The sequence below is a fragment of the Indicator indicator genome, chromosome 38, assembly GCF_027791375.1.
Source record: "Indicator indicator isolate 239-I01 chromosome 38, UM_Iind_1.1, whole genome shotgun sequence".
NCBI classification, from domain to species: Eukaryota; Metazoa; Chordata; class Aves; order Piciformes; family Indicatoridae; genus Indicator; species Indicator indicator.
The window spans coordinates 2303811-2327620 of NC_072047.1; the positions used below are offsets into that span (position 1 = coordinate 2303811).

The 23810-nt window shown below is 50.9% G+C and overlaps 1 protein-coding gene across 1 annotated transcript in view; it reads right to left on the minus strand.

The window, feature by feature from the left end:
- ANTXR1 (ANTXR cell adhesion molecule 1) overlaps positions 1-22131 on the minus strand; it is a 103879-nt gene extending 81748 nt beyond the window's left edge. Inside the window, exons 1-3 of the mRNA XM_054396594.1 lie at positions 21980-22131; positions 2722-2793; positions 1869-1940 (exon numbers count right to left, since the gene is read on the minus strand). Coding sequence (XP_054252569.1) covers positions 1869-1940; positions 2722-2793; positions 21980-22131 — 296 coding nt within the window. The remainder of the gene's footprint in view (positions 1-1868; positions 1941-2721; positions 2794-21979) is intronic.
- Positions 22132-23810: the final 1679 nt, after the last annotated feature.

A 23810-nucleotide genomic window follows, 5' to 3' on the forward strand; every position in this document is an offset into this window, starting at 1 on the left:
AGGCAGGAGGTTTCCCTCTGGCACCCAGTCAGGGATGCTTTGCTCTCTTTCCACCCAAGCAACGTGCAGCCTGCTGGGTTTGCTGGCAGCTGTTCAAGGCTGGTATGGCTGTGGCCTGCTCTTTGGCAGTGTGGCCAGTTCCTGAGTAGTTGCTCTATAGGAGCTGCTCTGGTATGCAGCTCCATGGCCATCCAAGATGTAAAACACATGCTGGCTTGCACAGCCTTCACATGTGGTACATCCATTTTCTGCTCCACGTGGCAATGAAGTTAGCAGAGGAAGCAAGAGCCATGAAAGGACCTCAGCCAACTCTCCCTAAAGTCAGAGTTAAAAAAAAATCAAATAAAAATCCATCCCATAGATTTTACTGGGATTAACTTGGGGATCCAGAAGGGGATGAGAAGAATGTGCTTCAGAAGCATGGCAGCCAAGCTGCCACTGCCAAAAAGTGCAGCTCCTTGCAACCCATCCTCATCACTGTCTACCTATCATGCAGCTTCAGACCTCCTAAGCAATCAGGATCACCTCTGCCTCAAGACTGTGGTATCTGCATCAGCTTGCAAGTCTGTTTGGATGGGAAGGGAGTTTCACAGAATCACAGCATGGTGGGGGTTGGAAGGGAGCTCTGGGAGAGCAGCCAGTCCAACCCCCCTGGTGACACAGGATGGCCTAGATCAGGTTGCACAGGAACATGTCCGGGTGGGGTTTGAAAGTCTGCAGAGAAGGAGACTCCACAACCTCTCTGGGCAGCCTGCTCCAGGCTCCTCAAAGTATTTTTCCCTTAAGTTGAAGCAAAGCCTCCTGGGTTCCAGTCTGGAGCCACTGCCCCTGGACTGCCACTGGCCAACTGTGAAGAAAAGCTCAGCCCCATCCTCACCACCTCCACCCTTAAGGTATCTGTATGCATCTCTAAGTCCCCTCTGGGGCTGCTCTTCTCCAGGCTCAACAGCCCCTGGGCTCTCAGCCTTTGCTCCTCACAGAGGTGCTCCAGCTCCCTAATCATTCTTGTGGCCCTCTGTTGCACTCTCTCCAGTAGTTCCCTGCCCCTATTGAACTGGGGAGCCCAGAACTGGACCTAGGACTCCAGATGTGACTTCTCTAGGAGAGCAGAAGAGGAGGAGAACCTCCCTTGCCCTGCTGCCCACACTCTTCTTCATGCACCCCAGGACACCATTTGCCCTCTTGGCCCGGAGGGCTCATTGCTGGCTCATGGGCACCTTGCTGTCCCCCAGGTCCTTCTCCATGGAGCTGCTTCTCAGCAGGCCAGTCCCTCATTTGCACTGCTGCAGGAGGTTGCTGCTCCCCAGCTGCAGGACCCTGCACTTGTCCTTGTTGAACCTCACAAAGTTCACCCCTGCCCAGCTCCCCAGCCTGCCCCAGTCACCTGCTTGCAGAAGAAAGTCCCTAGCAATGTTTCCAAGGCAGTAAGGCTCTTGCTCTCCAACAACAGCCTGAAAACCTGGGGAAGGCAGATTTCACAGGATCACAGGGGCTGGAAGGGACCTCAGGAGATCATCAAGTCCAACCCCCTCACCAGAGCAGGACCATAGAATCTTTCACAGGTTGCACAGGAATGCATCCAGATGGGTCTTGAAAGTCTCCAGTCTGCTCAGTGAAAGCAGCTTGAAACCTCTAATTGCTGACAGGGAGACATTCAGAAGTGAAAATGAGGAAGGTAACCTCTGCCTTGAGAGGCCTGAATGCATTCCAGCAGAGTGAGCGTGGCAATGGGCAGGGGATTCAAACAATTACACTGGAAGCACAGAGGTGTGACAGCACTGTTCAAAGGGACTGGAAATCACTGAGGAAGGAAAGCTGAAGGAAGCTACAAGGACACAGCTGCTGCTGTGCACCTTTAGATCTCTTACCTGTCTTCTGTCAACCTCATCAGGATTGTCCCTCGAGTGGAAAAGACAATGAAGGACATCCTCAGCTGAGGGCTGCAGAAAGGGAGGAAAAAGAGAAATCATTTTGGTGTTCCAGAGCTCGCAGTCTGTGCAGCACCCAGCACACAGTGCTGTGACTGCTGTCTGGAGTCCAGCTCCACAGGCTGGGAGGCAGCACTGAGCAGTGGAAGATGCTCTGCCCTGAGCAACCCAGGAGGAATCCTGCCAGAAGCTGTAAAGAGCACCTTAGGACTGCTGAGGCAGAAAGGCCTCCATGCAGCCTGGGCTCACCATGGAGGGGAGGGGAGGCTGCTCTTCACCACACATCACTGGCCTCAAGGTATTCAGTGCCTGAAAGCAGACTCAGTTCCTCCCAGTATCCCAAAATCTCTTCCCAGTGCTCCTGGTAACACCCAGTGCTGCCCAGTCTCTCCCAGCATGTCCCCAGTGTCCTCTCAGTCACTGCTCCCAGGGTGGCCCCAGTGCCCCCTAGTCCCTCCCAGTAACTCCAAAATCCCTTCCCAGTGCTCCCAGTAATACCCACTGACCTTCCAGTCCCCAAACCTCTGTACCTCAGGCAGCAGCCAGCCACCTCCAACAAGGGGATTCCTTCCCCACAAACCCAGGATGCGATCCATGAAATTCAGGCAGGGAAAAAGGGAACAATTTGCTTATCTACTCCTACCGGCTGTATGGCAGCAGTCTGGGGCCCAGCAGTCAATGGGAGGGGCTGAGAAAAGCACTGAGAGGTGCTGAGGAGTGGCCTCAGCACCTGTGAGCAGCTGAGAGCAGCCTGCAGGCACTGGCAGCCCTCTCCCTGCAGCCCCTTTCTTACCTGATGAACTTGTGGGCCAAGTGCTCCACAAAGTGATAGATCTCATTCCAGTGGTGCAGGACACTTCCTGATCTAAGGAGACAACCAGGACAGGAGAGATCAGTTGAATTGCTGCTGTTGGAGTGTTCCCAGCCTCATGCTTCCTCACATTGCTCAGCCAGGCACTTCTTTTGTTTAACACTCACTGCCCATAGTCTGCCTCTGAAGGTCCCTTGAACTGTAACTGACATTTCCTACCTGACTGTGAAATGCAAAATTAATTCACATTCCAGGCAAAGTGTTTGGAATAACCCTGCAGTGAGCCCAGGCCCTCAGCACAGCCTCACACAACAAACCCTGAGTGAGGAGCTGGCTCTGAGCAGCATTTTAGATTGACAGAGCCACAGAGTGTGAGGGGTTGGGAGTGACCTCTGGAGAGCATCCAGTCCAACCCCCCTGCCAGAGCAGGATCACCCAGGGCAGGTCACACAGAACACATCCAGATGGGTTTGGAAAGTCTCCAGAGCAGGAGACTCCACAACCTCTCTGGGCAGCCTGCTCCAGGGCTCAGCACCCTCACAGGGACAAAGTTTTCCCTTCTGTTCCCCTGGTACCTCCTCTGCTCCAGCTTGCCCCCAGTGCCCCTTGTGCTGTCCTTGGCCATCCCTGAGCAGAGCCTGGCTCCAGCCCTGCACAGCTTTATCCCCAGCACTGAGGGCAGCCCTCAGGCTCCTCTGCTCCCAGTTCCAAGCCCCAGCTCCCTCAGCCTGGCCTCACAGGAGATGTTCCACTGCCTGCAGCAGCTCTGTGCCTCTGGGATGGACTCTCTCAAGCAGTTCCCTGAGGTCCCTCTTGACCTGAGGGGCCCAGATCTGGACACAATGTTCCAGATGTGGCCTCACCAGGGCCAAGGGAGAGGAGAACCTCTCTGGACCTAGCAACCATACTCCTTCTAATCCACCCCAGGATGCCCTTGGCCTTCATGGCCACCAGGGCACATTGCTGATCATGGGCATCCTTCTGCCCACCAGCACCTCCAGGTCCCTTTCCCCTGTGCTGCTCTCCAGCAGGTCTGAGCAGAGCAGAGCCCAGGGGCAGAATCTCCTCTCCTGCCCTGCTGCCCACACTCCTCTGGCTGCAGCCCAGCTCACAGCTGCCTTTGGGCTGCAGGAGGGCACTGCTGGCTCCTGGGGAGCTGCTCAGCACCCAGCACCCCCAAGGCTCTTTCTTCAGATTGGATTTTTTTCTTTTTTTGTTGTTGTTGTAGGACCCAAGAAAAAAATTAGGTTAATCAGAATCTTTCAGCACTAAATGGCCCTTCTGGCATAAACACTTCCATGAATCCTGGAATATTAACATTGGGAAATAATTCTTTCCTAGAGCTGGAAAATCAGTCTGTCAGCACTTAGTTAATTCATTGAGTACAACTCAAAATGCTTACAGGGGAAGTTCAGCTCTAATGGAGGCTTCCCTGCTCTGCAGCCTGGGGAAGCAAAGATGAACATCTCAGGAGATGTCTGTTCCACTTCACAGAAAGGAAAAGTCTCTGACTCTTGCACCTTGGAGAATGCCAACCAGTGGCCCTGGATAGGCTCAGTCCAGCACTGCACCCCAGCCCCAGCCCCAACCCCAGCCCCAGCCTGGCTGCAGCCAGCAGCACATCAGTGCCTAGCAGCACAGCAAGCAGCCCAACCACACTGTGCAACTCCTGCACTGCCCTCTTCTCCACACACCTGCTTCTCATTTCCAGCCTTGGCCTTTCCTACCTGCTCTGGGATTCTTGAAGCCTTTCTTTCTCTGTATGACTTCAGTATGCCTAAAGATAGTCTTAGATGCCCTGCAGTGAGGACCCTTGCACCCTCACAAGAGTCCACCTGAGAGACCAGTGAACCCTGCAGCCCCTGTTGCACAAAGGACTTGATACCAAATGCACCAAAGGCAGCCCTGGTTTGTCCAGGACTTTCAGGGATGAACTGCAGTGGAGACTCAGTCATAAGCCAATGTTAACAGTGCTGGATTGCTTCTTGGCTCTCTTTCACCATCATCATCAGGACCTGAAGTCATTCCTTGTGCTCCAGGAAATGTGTATCAGAGCAGACCAAAGAAACACCACCAGCAAAGGTCTTAATAAACTACTTACACCAGACAGAGTGGGAAGGTTGGTGTTGGGTAACAGATGATAGGTGAGCTCTGGAGAAGAGGAGGCTGAGGGAGACCTCATTGCTCTCTACAGCTCCCTGAAGGGAGGCTGGAGCCTGGTGGGGGTTGGTCTCTGCTCCTTGGTGTCAAGTGACAGGAGCAGAGGAAATGGTTTCAAGCTGCACCAGGGGAGGCTCAAGGCTGGAGATCAGGAAATATTTCCTCACTGGAAGGGTTCTCAGACACTGGAATGCTCTGCCCAGGGCAGTGCTGGAGGCACCATCCCTAGGGGTGTTCCAGCAGTGTGGAGCTGGTGCTTAGGGACATGGTTTGGTGGTGACCCTGCAGTGCTGGGTGAGGGTTGGAGTGGCTGAGCTTGGAGGTCTCTTCCAACCAGATCTATTCTGTGACTCTGAGTCTGTGATTCTGTACAGCAGGACTTGCTCTCAGACAAGAAACTTAACCTCTGCAGCATCCACACTGCAAACTGAGAGAACAGAGACACAAAATGCTCAGCCCCAGGTGCAAATTTCTCTTGGATGTACGGAAAAACTCTGAGCCCTTGAATACAAAAACCCTCTAGGGCCCAACAGTGCCAAATAGCTGAAATGATTTCTGAGAACTGGCCTGGAAGTTAAGTATTTATTGTCTTTATACTGTGGGGCATAAAAGAAATGCCTGACTTTATGCATCAGCCTCCAGGAGACACAGGAAGCCAAGGCTTTGATGACCATAAAATAATCCCTACCTCCTCCAGTTCCATGCATGCTGCTGGCCATCCATGCACCCCAAAGTAACCCACACCCCATGGGAGTTTCACATCTTGCCTGACCACCTGGTGGTAGTCAGGCACTTAGGAGCCTTTCACAAACACATCCTAACCACCAGATGGAATGAGCACACTGCAGCTCCTCTTGAGGGAAAACTTAGCTCTCAGTCCCTGCCAAGAGGGGAGCCCTGGCCAGCCCCTGCTTCCAACAGGACACTGCCCCAGAATCACAGGATGGGTTGGGTTGGAAGGGACCTGAAAGCTCATCCAGTTCCAAGTCCCTGCCATGGACAGGGACACCTCCCACCAGCCCAGCTTGCTCAAGGCCTGATCCAGCCTGGCCTTGAACACCTCCAGGGAGGAGGCAGCCACAGCCTCCCTTCCAGCCACTGCTGTGACACCCTGCACATGCTGAGTCTCTCTCTGACAGGCTCTCATTTACAAGGCTATTTTCTCCCCAATTAAAAAAAGGCTGGGTTCAAATCTGGCTCAAATACCACTTGACACAGAGGCATTTAGCCCCTCCTCAGGGCCATTTGATTTCCCATTACAGCAGGAGCAGTGGCAGAGCTTAAGCAGCCAGCTGGCAAACTGCTGCTTCATTGGTTATGGGCTTCAGGCTTCCCCTCTCTACCATGAGGGTGGTGGAACACTGGAATGTGTTGCCCAGGTGTGGTGGTTTTAGGCTATGCCTTTAAAATTTTTCACAGCTCTTGAGCAGAAAGTAGTAAAAATGTAAATAAATCACTACTGGGTGTGAAAAAGAAAATGATTATTCTAAACAATTCCACTGGAGAGAGAGCTCCCACAGGATCTGGTTTGAATCGAATTTCGAATTTCGAATCAGTCAGGGCTGGAAGGGTGGAGTATTGCACCCCAGGACACCACTGAGGCCTTCTTGGCCCCCAGGGCACATTGCTGGCTCCTGGGCACCTTCTTGGCCCCCAGCACTCCCAGCTCCTTCTCCTGGAGCTGCTTCCCAGCATGTCCCCCCAGGTCCCAAGCTGGGAGCAGTGCCTGACACCCCTCAGGCTGTGCTGCCATGCAATGACTCCTGGCCAGGCTGCAGAGCTGGGGGAGAGGAACCTCATGGAGTACAACCAGGGCAAGGGCAGGATCCTGCCCCTGGGGAGCAACAACCTCCTGCAGCCTGGCCAGGGCTCACTGAATGGCAGCACAGCCTGAGGGGTGTCAGGCACTGCTCCCAGCTTGGGATCTTCACCTCCCAGGGATCAAATCCCATTAATGGCTGGGCAGTGTCTGCTGCAGTGGTTTTCCCACCACCTGGAAAAGGAGGAGCAGTTAGTGGCTGGTGGAGCTGGGAAGCTCTGCAGCCCAGGTCAGGAAGCTCTTAAACCCTCATGTTAGGAGTTGGAAGTACTGGAAGAGGGAGGAATCATAGAGTCATAGAATCAGTCAGGGTTGGAAGGGACCACAAGGCTCAGCCAGTTCCAACACCCCTGCCATGGGCAGGGACACCTCACACTGGATCAGGCTGGCCAGAGCCTCATCCAGCCTGGCTGCAAACACCTCCAGGGATGGAGCCTCAACCACCTCCCTGCACAACCCATTCCAGGCTCTCACCACTCTCATGGGGAAGAACTTCCTCCTCACATCCAGTCTGAATCTCCCCATTTCCAGCTTTGTTCCATTCCCCCCAGTCCTATCACTCCCTGATATCCTAAAAAGTCCCTCCCCAGCTTTCTTGTAGCCCCCTTCAGATATTGAAAGGCCACAAGGTCACCTCGGAGCCTTCTCCTCTTCTCCAGACTGAACAGTCCCAACTCTCTCAGTCTCTCCTCACAACAGAGGAGCTCCAGCCCTCTACTCATCCTGGTGGCCCTTCTCTGGACACTTTCCAGCATGTCCAGATCCCTCTTGTAATAGGGGCTCCAGAACTGGATGCAATACTCCAGGTGGGGTCTCACCAAAGCTGAGCAGAGAGGGAGAATCACCTCCCTGGCCCTGCTGGCCACACTTCTCTTGATGCAGCCCAGGCTCTGCTTGGCTCTCTGGGCTGCAAGTTCCCCAAAACCAATTTCTCTCTCTTCTCATCTCACCTGGGGAGATACTAACTGCCTTTGGTGACCTTGGCTGCAGCACTTTTATCTTGCCTAAGTCTAAGATCTCTGCTTCTTTCTCTTATCCCTTGTGTACAGGGGGGTAATGGGGAGGCAGGGAGGGAGCAGCTGTTGCAGCTCCCCTGGTCTTTGGCCAGGGAGGTCCTTGTGCTGTTTGTGAATTGTAAATATTGTGTATTTGTACACATCCATCACATCCCATTGTAGGTTTGCTATAAATACAGCACCCATTTGCTTCCAAACTGAGCTGGTCTGGCAAAGTTAATGCTGGGGGTGGGGGGCGGAATTTTCAACCAACAACACCAGGGAGGTAGTTGAGGCTCCATCCCTGGAGATATTCAAGATCAGACTTGGCAGGGCTCTGGGCAACCTGGTCTAGTTGAGGATGCCCCTGCTGACTGCAGAGGGGGTTGGACTGGATGCCCTTTGGAGGTGTCTTCCAACCCAGACCACTCCATGACTCTTCCTGCTGGCAGTGGCCAACCAAAGAGTGACTAATCCCTACTGCAGCAAGTGCCAGGTGTGCTACTTTCACCCTGGTTCCCCATCTCCACCTGACCTGCACTGCTGGCTGGGGCTGGGAGTGCTTTCACTGGTGCTCATCACTTCCAATGACTATTGCAGCAGGCAGCTGGGAACAAGCTGCAGCCACAGAGCACACAAGGTATGTAGGTCACCAGCTAAAGCTGCTGTCACTTTCCATGGCTGGAGAAGTCAGAAGCTTTTTGAAAAGAGCTTTTCCCAGAATAAAGCTTAAAAAGCAACAGATCCACCCCGTGCTGTGCCAGTCCTTGGGCCAACAGCACTCGTGTTTGCCTTTGCAGCTCTCAAAGGGTCAGGGCAGGTTTGGCAGGTAAGCAGTGCTTGCTAATGCTTCACACAAGTATGGCTGCAACTCCTGCCCTTCATCATCCTCACTCTGTTCTCCACCAACAGTCCCATTCTGCAACAAAACTCCAAGCATCTGAAACTGCAGCTTTTTTTTTTTTTTTCCATGAAATTGGAATTTTCCACTAAACTGGATGGCAGAGTCGATCTGCTGGAGGAAGAGGAAGGCTCTGCAAAGGGACCTGGCCAGGCTGGCTGGGCCAAGGTCAGCTGTATGAGGTTCAACAAGGCCAAGGGCTGGGTCCTGCCCTTGGGTCACAACAACCCCAGGAAGGCTCCAGGCTGGGGGCAGAACTGCTGGAAAGTGCCCAGCAGAAAAGGCCCTGGGGGTGCTGGGTGCTGGAGCTGAGCCAGGGGGTGCCCAGGTGGGCAAGAAGAGCACCAGCAGCCTGGCCTGGAGCAGCAATGGTGTGGGCAGCAGGAGCAGGGCAGGGATTGTATCCCTGGGCTGGGCACTGGGGAGGCCAAACTTACATGCTGGGTTCAACTTTGGGCCCTCAGTGCCAGAAGGACAGAAGGACATTGAGGGCTGGAGTGTGGCCAGAGAAGGGCAACAAAGCTGGGGAAGGGTCTGGAGAACAGGGCTGGGGAGGAGCAGCTGAGGGAGCTGGGGGGGGTTGAGCCTGGAGAAGAGGAGGCTGAGGGAGACCTCATTGCTCTCTACAGCTCCTGAAAGGAGGCTGGAGCCAGGGGGGGTTGGTTTGTTCCCCCCAGTATCAGGTGATAGAAGGAGAGGAAATGGCCTTGAATAGTTCCAGGGGAGGGTTAGGTTGGAGATGAGGAAAACATTCTTTGCTGCAAGAGTGGTCAGAGATTGGCACAGGCTGCCCTGGGAAGTGGTGGAGTCCTCATTCTTGGAGGTGTTCCAGAACTGTGTGGCTATGGCACCTGGGGCCATGGTTTGGTGTCCATGGTGGTGCTGGGCTGCTGGTTGGGCTGGATGCTCTCAGAGGCTTTTCCAGCCAAGGAAATTCTGTGATTCTATGATCTATTAACACACAAAAAGAAAAGCCTGAAGTTTAAGACCAGCAGAATGTTAAACATATTTTAAAGACTTTTCTTCCCATTGCTACAGTCATAAACCCAACCCCTCTCTGTCCTACAAAAGGAGGATGGTTCAAAGGCTCCAAAGGCACAGCAGTGGGGCAGCTGGAGCACTCTACAATCCATTTATTCATCTCTACAGAGCAAGTTATAAGAGAGTACCAAAAGGAAGGCTCAGACTTGCTGACAACATATTGCTCTTCTTGGTGGTGCCTAATGGTAGGGTACAAGCTGGTACCCAAGAGGTTCCACCTCAGCATGAGAAGAAGCTTCTTTGGTGTGAGGGTGCTGGAGGCCTGGAGCAGGCTGCCCTGAGAGGCTGTGGAGTCTCTTTCTCTGGAGACTTTCAAGACCCATCTGGATGAGTTCCTGTTTGACCTGTCCTGGGTGCCCTGCCTGGGTTGGACTGGGTGATCTCTAGAGGTCCCTTCCCTTCCAACCCCTAACATTCTGTGGTTCTGTGATTGCTCCTGGCACTGCAGGTTTTCCATCTCTGCCTAGCCTAGACAGCCTGCAGTTGATTTCTTCATCCAGTCAAGCCCAAGTGTCCATGGCTGCAAATGCCCAGAGCTGCATTTGGCAAAAAGCACTGTGATACAGAAAAGACATCTCCTGAAAACGAAGACATCTCCTGAAGATGAAGACATCTCCTGAAAAGACATCAGCCTGCAGCCTTCTTACAGCCTTCACCTGGCAGAAAATGAACAAAACCTTTTTGCAGTCAAACGGCAGTTTAGGAGACCAGCTTACAGCATTCCCCTGCAGAGCTCTCAGCTGTGCTAGCCCTACAGCAAAGCCCTGCAGTGAAGGACACTTGTCCCTTGTAAAGCCTCTCCTAAGGCAGGGCAAGAACTCAGAGCAGGACAAGGATTCCTACAGCCTGGCTAAGACAATAAAAGCCACACTTAGCATCATTATCACTTCATAATCCCAAAGAGAAAGAAGGTGGTCAGTGAGCCAACCCTGCAGCTGGATGGTTGGTGCCATAAACTTGCTTGCAATTTAGGAAGAGGCTCATCCTGAGGATGACAAATTCTCTTGCTGGAGAGGAGCCCAATAACTGGAAATTAAGACTGAGTAAACCATTATGCCTTTAACAAGAGAAGGATACATCCTGTGGTCAGCTGTGCTGGCATCTTGTGCAGTGTAAGGAAATGCAAGGGTGGGAGAGACACTCCACAGGGCTCTGTGGTTCCTGAGCTGGAGAGCCACACACAGGCTAACCCCTGCAGCCCTCCAGCAGCTGCTTTTCTCCACTGTTACAAGAGGCACCATGACCCAAAGATGCAGCAGCTCAAATCTCCTTGCAATGTGAGTTGTCTCTCTTGCCTCACTTCCCTTTCTGCCACTGCACCTTCTCAGAATATCCAGGGGCTTATTTAATTCACAAATGAGAAGGAAAGAGAATCAAGCCCACAAGGACTCCACACCAGTGAGGTGCACTGCAGCTGACAGAAGGACATAAAGACACCAGATTCAGAGACTGATGGTGATCCAAATTCTCCTTAATCTTCCACAGCTTTGGACTAACTTTAAGAAGTCTCAGGGGTGGCATTGACCCAAGAAGCTTTGCAGCATCTTTTGACTGAGCTCTTCGAAAGCAACACAAATGATCCAAAAAGTGTCCTTTGTCTTTCCAAATACTTCAGGAGTGAAAAAACCTCTGCTCTGCCCTGCTGAGACCACAGCTGCAATACTGTGTCCAATTCTGGGCTCCCCAGAGAGACTGAGACCTGATGGAGAGAGTTCAAGGGAGAGCCACAAGGATGATTTGGGGACTTGAGCCTCTCCCCTATGGAGAGAGACTGAGAGCCCTGGGGGTGTTTAGAATGGGGAAGAGAAGGCTGAGAGGGATCTGATCAATGTCTACCAATATCTGAGGGGAGGGGGCAAGTGGAGGAGGCCAAGCTCTTTTTGGTGGTGCACACTAATAAGCCAAGTAAAAACAGGTTCAAGTTTGAACAGAGAAAATTTCAGCTCAACATGAGGAGAAACTTCTTTGGTGTGAGGGTGACAGAGCCCTGGAACAGGCTGCCCAGGGGGGTTGTGGAGTCTCCTTCTCTGGAGACTTTCCAAACCCACCTGGATGCATTCCTGTGCAGGCCACCCTAAGTAATGTTGCTCTGGCAGGGGGTCAGAGTGGATGATCTCTGGAGGTCCCTTCCAACCTCTGATGTTCTGTGGCACTGTGATGCCACACAACACGAAGCTGTTAGAGAGCTGATGCAGTTCTTTGAGGAAACGACTGTCTTGTGCCACTTCCCAGGAGGCAGCTCCCCAGAGATCCTGGCAAACATTTCAGCAACTGACCTCAGCCTCCCTGACTTGTGCGAAGTGTCTGACAGTGGCCTGCACGACCTCCTGCTCTCCTGCCTTGGGCTGAGCAGACAGGAAAGCAGAATTGGAAAGTTAAATGCAAGACTATTCACAGCCATAGACACCAACACCAAACACACAAATTCACAGTCAGCCTCGGCTCAGTTCTCCATCCTGGGCTTACCAAAACCTCACTAGGCCAGAACCTTCCAACCCCCTCCCCCTCAGTCAGGCCAAACACCAAACCTCAATTCCTGCCCACATCCCCTCTGCTTCCCCCCCACCCCCCAACCCAGGCCCAAATGGAGTAACAAAAATGAGCCAGGGCTGCTGAAGGCCAAAAGCCTTCCCTGGAACACCAAGAGATAACAGCCCTGGGAGCCAGGAGAGGGAGGGAAAAGGGCAGGACAGAAATGTCCATTTCTAAAGGGGATGCAGGCTGATGGGAATGACATGACATTGATGACACTTTTTGGTGTCCACCCCCTGGACTATCTGGTCCTTCTGGAGGACCTAAGAACCTCTGTGGTTCTTAAACCTGTAACAGAAGGACACAGATTAGCCAGATGGACCACTCAGGGTATAAGGAATTGGCTGGATGGATGCTCTCAAAGCGTTGTGGTCAACAGCTCAGTGGCCAAATGGAGACCAGTGACAGGTGGAGTCCCTCAGGGGTTGGTACTGGGACCAGTGCTGTTTGTCAGCACTTTGTCAGTGACATGGGCAGGGGGATTGAAGCACCCTCAGCAAGTCTGAGAGGACACCAAACTGTGTGGCCTGGTTGATGTGCTGGAGGGGAGGGATCCATCCAGAGGGACCTTGACAGGCTGCAGAGCTGGGCCCAAGCCAACCTCATAAACTTCAACAAAGCTAAGTGCAAGGTCCTGCACCTAGGTCAGGGCAATCCCAAGCTGGCTGACAAGTGGATTGAGAGCAGCCCTGCAGAGAAAGACTTGGGGGTGCTGGTAGATGAGGTGCTTGACATGAGCTGACAGTGGGTGATGGCAGCCCAAAGAGGCACCCATGTCCTGGGCTGCATCAAAAGAAGCATGGCCAGAAGATCAAGGGAGGCCATTCTGCCACTCTGCTCTTGTGAGACCCTACCTGCAGCACTGCTCCAGGGCCCTCAACACAAGAAGGACCTGGAACTGTTGGAACGAATCCAAAGGAAGCCACAAAGATGATCCAAGGGCTGGAGCACCTCCCCTATGGGGACAGGCTGGGAGAGTTGGGGCTGTTCAGCCTGGAGAAGAGAAAGCTCCAGGGAGACCTCAGAGCAGCCTTCTGGTACCTGAAGGCTCCTTCAGAGAGAGAGAGAAAGAGAGGGAGAGGGAGAGGGAGAGGAGAGCTGGGGAGGGACTTTTTATAAGGGCCTGTGGTGGTAGAATGAGAGGCAATGGTTTTAAACTAGAGCAGGGAAGATTTAGATTGGACATTAGAAAGAAACTCTTTACTACAAGGTTGGTGAGACACTGGAACAGGCTGCCCAGAGACACTGTGAGCACCTCATCCCTGGAGGTGTTTAAGACCAGGTGGCTGGGGCCTTGAGCAGCCTGGGCTGGTGGAAGGTGTCCCTGCACATGGCAGGGGGATTGGAACTTTGAGGTCCCTTCCAACTCAAACCACTCTGTAAGTCGGGGTTACAGGGTCTCTAGAGGTCCAGCTCAGAGCAGGATAAGCCTTTAAGCCAGTTGCAGTCCAAGAACATTCTCTTCCTGCCTGGCAGGGGACACATAAAGCCACAGCTGATAAGCAAGTAACCATGGACTGAATTTACCTCAAGCAGTAAAGAGCAGAGTGCTGCAGACACACACATAATCCTGGATGTGAGGAAGCAGCCATCCATCCCTTCTACCAAGGAATAATTAACCTTGGATTCACCTTGGGCAAGGGTTTCACGTGTTAAGTGAGCTCCTTGCAATCACTGCCTGCAGCAGGCTCAGGGGTTACTGCCATTCCTTCAGACAGCCATCAAAAAGACAAGAATGCACAACAGGATGTGGGCCCTGGTAAATTAGCAACTGCTGGAAGTGCCTCTGAACTCCAGGAAATTGCACGGAGGATTGCAGTAGGAGTATGGGGACAGCGACCTCAAGATGATGGTGATGATGATGATGAGGATGATATACAGTCAGCTAATGCACCCAGACAGGAAATTAGGCGTGTGAGGAAAGATTACATCAGAGGAGACATCGAGCCAATCCTGCGTTGGCTGGGCCGTTGCTATGATATGGGACCCCCAGCATTGGTGGTAGGTGACAAGTCAGCCTCCTAGTTGGGAACGCTCTCAAAGGATACAGGCACAGACAGGCATACCAAGTGCCTTGGTAAAGATTCCCTGTGGGCACGCCTCCTACTGGCAGTCCTCATGAGGTACCCCCGCAGAGATGATTTACCATGGAACCCTAAGCCTTGGACCATGATAGCTGAGGGAATCAAGCATCTGAGAGAGTTTGCTGTGAGAGAAGTAATGTATGGAGATCATAAGACTCTGAATCCTGATGAAATTCCTGTGGGAACAGGCCTTGCCAAAAATCTCATTAAGTTTGCTCCTCCTAATTATGCTACTATTCTGGCAAGCAGAATTGTGGCAAGAAATTATGGTGGAGTGCCTCCCACTGTTGGCCATTTCACTGACCAAATGAGGCAATTGGAGGATAGTCTTGCACGTACTTCTTTGGTTTCAGCCATTGAAACTCTGACTGGAAAGACTGAGAATTACATGAAAGAGCTGAAGGAGGAATTTAAAATCTCCATATCCAACTTGATGAAGGGGGATGATGCTGATTCCTCTTCCTCCAGATGGATACAAGTTTCAGCTGTCAGGAACAGACGTCCTCCAAAACAGGTCAAACCAAAACAGCTTGATCCACTTTGCCTGCTTAATAGCAGCACAAATGTCACAGTCATGGATGACTTGTGTGATAGCATCCATGGAAATGTCAATGGATCTGTCACGAGCCCATCGGTAGGTTGCATCTCTGCCTTGATGTCCTGACGAGTCATGGGCCCACCGAGCTAAGAACAGCTCACCTCAGTATTTCCAGTCAAGATCAGGATCAGGATCAGAGTTTGTGTCCACCTGGGAAACTCTTGCAGCTAGATCTGCCTGATGGTTGTGTTGTTGTTCTTCAGTAGCTTTGCTCTTAGGAATGTGAGCATCGATGTGTCTCACTTTCACTGGGATTCTCTCAATGCGAGCAGCAATGTCTTGCCACAGATCTGCAGCCCAGAGAGGCTTTCCTTTTCTCTGCCAGCCATTCTTCTTCCAGTCTTTCAGCCAACCCCACAAGGCATTGGCTACCATCCACGAGTCGGTGTAGAGATAAAGCTTTGGCCATCTCTCACGTTCAGCTACGTTAAGAGCTAGCTGGACAGCTTTTACCTCTGCGAATTGACTGGATTCTCCTTCTCCATCTCTCGCTTCTGCAACTCTGCGCGTTGGACTCCACACTGCAGATTTCCATCTCCGCTTGTTCCCAACCAGACGACAGGAACCGTCTGTGAACAAAGCATATCTCTTTTCATCATCAGACAGATCACTGTAAGGAGGAGCTTCCTCAGCACGAGTTACTCTCTCCTCTGGAGGTTTAGCACAGCTTGTGCCTTCTGGCCAGTTTGTGATCACCTCCACCAAACCAGGCCTTTCGAGATTTCCCATTCGAGCTCTCTGTGTTATCAGAGCCATCCACTTAGACCAGGTAGCATCTGTTGCATGATGTGGTGAAGAACCTTTGCCTTTGAACATCCAACTCAGAACTGGCAATCTAGGAGCTAGAAGAAGTTGTGACTCAGTTCCAATCACTTCAGAAGCAGCTTTCACTCCTTCATAAGCAGCTAAAATCTCTTTCTCTGTTGGAGTGTAGTTTGCCTCTGAGCCTCTGTAGCCACGACCCCAGAAACCAAGAGGACGTCCTCGTGTCTCCCCTGGAGCTCTTTGCCATAAGCACCAGGTTGGACCATTGTCACTCGTGGCCGTGTACAGAATGTTCTTAATGTCTGGACCAGCTCGGACAGGTCCCAGACCCATCGCTTGGACTACCTCTCGCTTGATCTGGTCAAAGGCTGCTTGTTGCTCAGGACCCCATTGGAAACTGTTTCTCTTCTGAGTCACATCACAGAGAGGTTTCACAATCTGACTGTATCCAGGAATGTGCAGTCTCCAAAATCCCACTGTACCTAGGAAATGTAGAGTTTCTTTCTTATTGATGGGGTTTGCCATGGTGGAGACTCTGTTTATCACATCCATTGGGATGTGACGGCGACCATCTTGCCACCGCACTCCCAGAAACTGGATTTCTCTGGCAGGTCCGAAGACTTCTTCAGCAGTCTCACCCCAGACGATGATGTCATCGATGAACTGAATGTGTTCTGGAGCTCCACCTTTCTCCAAAGCATCATGGATCACTGCATGGCAGATGGTTGAACTGTGAATCCACCCCTGGGGCAAACGATTGAATGTGTACTGAATGCCTCTCCAGGTGAAAGCAAACTGAGGCCTGCATTCCTCTGCTATGGGAATAGAGAAGAAAGCATTAGCAATGTCTATGGTAGCATACCATTTGGCCTGCTTGGATTCCAGCTCATATTGGAGTTCCATCATGTCTGGCACAGCTGCACTCATGGGTGGAGTTACTTCATTCAAGGCATGGAAATCAACTGTCAGACGCCACTCTCCATTCTGCTTTCTCACAGGCCAGATTGGACTGTTGAAAGGTGAATGAGTTTTGCTCATTCTGACCTCCCAACTGAAGAATCAAGTTCTGAATGGGCACCAAAGAGTCATGGTTGGTTCTGTATTGTCTGTGATGCACAATTTGAGAATGGACTGGCAACTTCACATCCTCTATCACATGATGTCCCACAACTGCAGATTCATCTGAAAGCTCAGGTCTAATGGACAACTTCAATTTTCCTCCATCAATTTCTACAGTTGCTATTCCAAAAGCCCATTTGTAACCCTTAGGGTCTTTGAAACACCCTTCTCTCAGAAAATCAATTTCCAAAATACAAGGTGCATTAGGACCTGTTACAATAGTATGTTTCTTCCACTATTTCCCAGTTAAACTTATGTCAACCTCTATCTTAAACAACTCTTGAGATCCACCAGTGACTCCCTGAATAGTTATAGATTCTCCCCCTTGATAGTTTCATGGTATTATGGTGCACTGAGCTCCTGTGTCAACCAAGGCCCTGTACTTCTGAAATTTTGAAGTGCCAGGCCACTGGATGTACACATCCCAATAGATTCTGTTATCTCCATTCTCCCTTACCTCCCCCTGGCGGAAGGCAGGGCACCCCTAATGGTGGGGATTACCTCCACATGTACAGCTGGCACAACGTCCAGCATCAGAATTAGGATCACTGTTGGAGCTATCAGAGTTGTTCTGGGAAACTGAGGAAGTGACAGCTACCCTCCTGGTATTGCTACCTCGGGATCTGCCCCTCTGCAGCTCCCGTAACCTCTTGAAAAGATCAGAAGTTGGTTGACCATCCCATCTGTTCATGTTCTCACCAAACTGATCACACAGAGTTATCCAGATACTGCCACGTGATTGCCTCTGATGTCTGTTTTGGTTTGACCTATTCTGGAATGACCTCCTTGGAGGATGTCTGCTCCTGACAGCTGAAACTTGTATCCATCTGGAGGAAGAGTCCAGGATGCCATTGGCCTTCTTGGCCACCTGGGCACACTGCTGACTCATGTTCAGCTGTGGCCAACCAGTACCCCCAGGTGCCTCTCTGCCTGGCTGCTCTCCAGCCACTCTGTCCCCAGCTTGTAGTGGTACTGAGCTCATTGCTCTTATTTCTTCCCTACCTGCACAGACATTCATCTGGGAGCTGCCTCTGAAGGTTCCAGCTGTGTTCCTTGGGGGTTGTTTGTATCCCACAGTACCAGACACCAGGGCAGTTGGGATGTGCCATGGGCTTCATTAATCAGGCACATGGATGATATTTTTAGAACAACTGGCAAACATCAGCAAAAACCAAATGTTTGGCCTTTTATTAACATCTCAGTGTCTCCATATTCTTCCTTCTTAATGAAAGCCTCACACCTTGCCTCACATCTTACCTCACATGCAGGCTGTAAATTCTCTGGCACCACTTTCTGCCATATTTTGCTACCATTCACTCTCTGGGAGCCTCAATCCATGAAGTCCTCAGCACCACAGCAACACAGCACGATCTGATGGAGAGGGTCCAGAGGAGGGCCACAAAGATGATGAGAGGGCTGCAGCACCTCTGCTGTGAAGCCAGGATGAAAGAATTTGGGATGCTCAGCCTGGAGAAGAGAAGGCTCCAGGGAGACCTTAGAGCTGCATTTCAATAACTGAAGGGGACCGGGAGGCAGGCTGGGGAGGGACTGTTCAGAAGGATTTGTAGTGATAGGCCGAGGGCCAATGGTTTGGAACTGGAACAGGGCAGATTTAGGTTGGACATCAGGAGGGAGTTGTGCACAGTGAGGGTGGTGAGACCCTGGGATAGGCTGCCCAGGGCTGGGGTTGAGGTCCCATCCCTGCAGACATTGAAGATCAGCCTGGATGTCTCTGGGCAGCCTGATCCAGTTGGAGATGCCCCTGCTGAGTGCAGTGGGTAGGACAAGATGCCCTTGGAGGGTCCTTGCAACCCAGTGCAATCTGTGACTCTGTGACATGCCATCTAGGGCCAGCTCTCAAAACAATTCTCCCAAGACAAGCCAGCTCTACTTTCCACAACACTGGGTATGACCTCCACTTTTTGCTGCTCAGGACCCTGCTCAGACCCTGCAGACAGCACACAGCTGTACTTTCTGCAGCATACACCCTCACCTGTGCCCCTCTCCACCTTTTTTTGCAATCAAGGCACAAGACAAATGGATCAATCCAGCCTTAATTCATGTGAAGACAATCTCTGCAGTGAACCTGCTGTCAAACAGCTCTGCATTTGAGGTTTGGTGGCTGTGTGCAATGCCATTTTTGCCCTTAAAAGTCTGCTGCATGGAAAGGATTCTCAAGAGGCTTCAAACCACAGCTTCCTTCAGAGCTGGAGCGCTGCACCACCAGCACTGTGACAACTGCAGTTTGGCTTGGCCAGGAGTTTGCTCAAGTCCAACCACAGTCCCCTGGGCTGTCTTTGCATCACTTCTGCAACCTAACTCTGCTAGCCTGAGGTCTGATGGTCACAGCATGAGAGGACTTCTCGGTTGCTGCCTAAGCTGTGTAGGAACTCTTGGAGGTGATAGAAGACATGCAAATGGATGCACAGGGATTAAGGATGCTGCTGTAAGCCAGCAAGTGTATCTGGGCTCTGTCAGGCTTTAGTTGTGTTTGTTATGTGCAGATCAAGGCTGTACAACAGATCAGGATTATTTCTGACTGGCTGAACAATGGATTTCCTTCTGCTTCATGACCATGAGAAATGGGAGATTTACTTCAGGTCCTCTGAGCATGGCATCTGCAGGGAGTCACATCACAGACAGAGGAAACCTGGTTTCCTTCCAACAGTCCACCCAGCTCATGTGTAGGAGTCTCCTGAGGAGAAGATTGCACAGAGCTGGAGCATCATGACATGGGACAGCCCACAACACAAGCCCCTTCCCCAGTGGGATGCATCTTCACTTTGAAGGGGCTTATTGTGGCCCACAGTCCAAGAGCTGGGACAAGGACTCGGATTGTGCAGCAGCTGGAACATATCCCACAAGCAGCACACAGAGGGTGCTAAATGGACTCAAGAAATCACTAAATCCAAGCAGGCACTGAGGCAAAAGGGTCAGCAGAGGTCTCTGGCACTGGTGACTTCCAGGGCTGTGTTTATTGTTTTTGTATTACCTCTTTGATCCCACAAAGGAGGTTGCTTAATAGTTCAGTGGCTTCCTTCCACCACTGAAATGAACATTTCATCTTTCAGAATCTAAATCTCTTCTGCTTCAGTGTTCATTTTTCCCCCCAGTTATCACTTTTAATGCTTTTTAACCATTTTTGAAGCTCTCTAAAAGAAAAACAGTGAGCTCTGAATCATAGTTTGCCTGAAGGCCTCTACAAGCATCACCTCTCTGCATTCAGCAGTTTTGAAAACATTCCTGTTTTTGGCAGGGGGCTTGGACTGGATGATCTCTGGAGGACCCTTCCAACCTCTAACATTCTGTGATTCTGTGATTCCTTAGACAATTGGAAGGTAGAAAACCCAAATGAAGAAAACTCAAGGGTGTTTTAGAACCTCATCTTAGCATCTGAGGAATAAAAGAAAGTTTTGAAGACAAAGGATTTGGGATAAACTGCTCCACCACGGTAAGCCTCTCAGCAGCCTCCCCAAAGGCTAAGCAGCCAGGCCCATGGCATATTGTACATATTAGCAGTTTAAACACCAAAACTCTCCTCCAAATTCCACTTGAGACCAAGGACATTTTTCCATCAGCCACTGTTCATTTCCACACCAGAAAAATCCCAGAAATAGAAACCCTGCAACTGGGTTCTTTTGTTGGACACCTTGCTATGGACACTGAGGCAACCCTGCCTACTTCCAAGTCTGTGCCAGGCTTCAGATTTCCACCCAAACTCATAATCCTTTGAGCAAGCCTAGAAAGTCATGACTTAAGTGAGAGGACAGCACAGAACCTGAAATAAATGCCTGTTCCAAGTCCATTAGCTCTGAGGTATAGTACAGCACATCCATCAGATGGGAGAAAACCTTCAGTTCTGCCTCAGCTTTCAGGGAAATGCAGTCTGCAAAGGCTGTTGGCAGTGGAAATCCTTCCGGCTTTGTGTGGGTTTTTTTCATATGCAGCAATAATATAATATGCAGCAATAATCCCAACTACCAACTGAGCAGCCAAACCAAGACAATGCATTAGACAGCAAAACCAAACCCTTCCCCCTGCAACATTAGGGCAACTGGCACACTAAAAACATCCAGTCTCGGTCCTGCATTTTGTACCCAGTATTTTGTAAGAAAGTCTTATGTAATCCCAAGGCATTTCCACTGCTGGAATGTGGGAGCTGCTGCAAAGCCTCACAGAGGCTCACTCCGAAAGCTTTGCTGGGGAGCGCTTTTGGCAGCCTGCAAATGCTTTCCTGTCGCTGAAATGTGTGGTTAATAATGTCAGTGCCATGGCTCTGGCCTGCACACTCTCCACTATTTCCAAACCTTTGGTTCAAAAGGACTATTCCTAATCAAGAAACTCAGGAGAATCCTTTGAGATAGGACCTTTTTTATTTTTTTAGTGTGTTTTTGTAAATTGTTGGAGTGCTTCAATGTGAAGCTTTCCAGAGCTCAGCACACATCTCTTTCACATTGCTCCATCTACGATCTGAAGGCTCACAGAAAGACAAACTTAGCAGTGCCCAGAAGCTGACACTATCACAATTAGTGATGAGGACAGTGAGGTAGGAACCTATCTGCAGTATAAACAGTGAAGCAGTCAAAATATGCATTTGATTAACAGGAAACAAAGGAAATGTGACTCAGTGTAGAGAAAATAAAGCTCTCTTTAAATAAGGCATCCTAGCTCTTTTCCATCAAAATAGCACAAACCAGAGCCTTGCAAAGGGAGTAGCCACCTCTCAGAGCTGGATCTTTCCTGCAAGTTGCTGCTCCAGAATGTTCAGAGCCAAGGAGCAAGCAGCACAGAAGCAGACCTCCAGCCATGCAAACATTTCCTCCACATCCTCTGCCACAGAGTTAATGCCTGCAATAATAACTCCCCAACCCCTGTTACATGAGTGCCTCGACCTTTATGCTTCATAAACAGAGGTGACCAGGGTGCTGCTTATCTCAGCCACACAGGGTCAGGGGCAAGAGCACAATGAGGCTGCTACATCAGCTGCAAGCCACAATTGATAACATTTGAATTTACAGAGCACAATGGGATCGGACACAGACCCAGCAAAGAAGTCACCACAACAACAAAGCTCGAGTAGAAAGGAGATCCACAGGTCCCTTGGGGACACAGTGACTTCTACAAACCCAAAATTCCACAAAAACCTCCTGGGTGTTAGTCTTTGCTACTTCAGTTCATACCCAGAGAAAGACTTCTGTGAAAGAGAAGAGAGCAGAAGTGACTTACTTGTCCAGAATGAAATACAGATCGAACCCTCCATAGCAGGCAGGACCTCCGCTCTCTCTTTGGCCACCTTGTCCATCACAGCCTAGCACCAAAGTCACTAGGAAGAGCCACTTGAAGCCAGATCTCAAGATGTTTTGCTTTCCAATGGCCATTATATCCCGAGAGGAGGAGAAAAAGAAATGTCTTCTTCCGAGGCTCCTTTATTTCACAGGTTTATCCACAGCCGCCATCCAATGACCTTTAAACACGCATATGGAGAGTTTATTCCTTAAAACTCCACTGTCCTCAGGAATTGCAAGGCTTTCCCCCTTGTTTCCCTTGCAGTTCTGTTTCTTGGTTTCAGATTTCAAGATGCACAATACTGTATTTCACTTCTTTTTTTTTTTTTTTAAAGGGACTTGCCCCTCGCTCTCACTTGCAGCTCTCTGAAAGCAGCACTGTTGCTTGGCAAGGGAAGGAGAAGCCTCCTAACAAACCTTTCTTTGTCACGGATTTCAGAAAACACAGGGAGGGTTTGAGGTTTCCCCCTCCCTTAATTATTATTGTGGTTATTAAGGATGGCTAAGTTGCATTTTCTCCTTAGCAAAAAGAGCTCCGAGAATGCCACCTCGTGGCTGAATCTCCAGCTGGCAGGAGTCCGGTTTTAAGCAGATCGTTCATGCACCGAGCACACCAAACATACAGCATAGCAGCTCTAGGCAGGAGGCTCTACAGAGCGACCTGGCCGGGCTGGACCCATGGACCGAGGCCAGAGGGATGAGGTTAACAAGGCCGAGGGCTGGGTCCTGCCCTTGGGTCACAGCAACCTCATGAAGGCTCCAGGCTGAGGGCAGTTTCTTTGCTGGAAACTGCCCAGCAAAGAAAGTCCTGGGGGTGATGATTAACAGGAGCTGAAGATGAAACTCCAAACCTGTGGAGGACAGCTCAAAAGGAAAAGCATTTCCAGTCAGAGCAGACCCCATGGTAGCAAGAGCTGAAGCAGAGAACCCAGGAGCAAAGGGTCTGTGCCTTCCCTCTGGAATCCTCCCTCACACGCTGTACAGCTCTGTCCCAGAGCTACCTGCTGCTTAGCTGAGCAGCTTCAGGGTTGCATCAAGCATGGGGGACCAGGTCAGGTTTCTGACAGGGGAGGTAAGTGCTCCTGAGTCAGCCTTTCAGATTGTTCTACATTGCTCAGAGTTACATTTGTCTTGAAAAAAATCTCAGCAAATGCAAACAGTGTGAGGAAAGAGCAGGAAAGCAGCAGGAGGATCTCAAGGGAAAATGACAAGAGGGACTTTGGGCAGAGTGGAAACACCTGGACTACAAAGCAGTCCAGCAGCTTGCTGCGGTGAGGATTAGAACCTTGGGAGCATTCCCCTCCCACACCTGGCTGTATTCAGCAAACACCACAGCCTCATACCTCTAGGGTGGGCAAGGCAGAGACAGGGGAAAAAGGCACCTCCTCAGTCCTGCTGCCAAGTCCTGAGGAGACCTGAGGGAAGTGGAGATTGGTTGGAAGTCCTCTCTAGTGCTGTGCAGGAGCACAACCAGGTGGTTTGCAGAGGGATAGTTTGGGCTTCCATACCTAAAGCCCAGGGCGGTTGGAGTGCAGGGCTGAGTCTTTCCCTTTCTCTCTTGGCCTGTCAGGAGAGTACCAGCACAGCTCAACACTTCATGGGCAGAAGATCCATGTCAGGGGATCAGGCTTTGTACAACCCTCAGCAATAAAGCACAGTGTCAGAAGGGGGTATGAGAGCCTCTTGCTGAGGTGGCTGTGGTGCTGCCCAAACTGCAGGTTAGTTCTGCACCAGGCCTGGATGGGCAACATGTGGAGGCAGGTGGTGCTTGT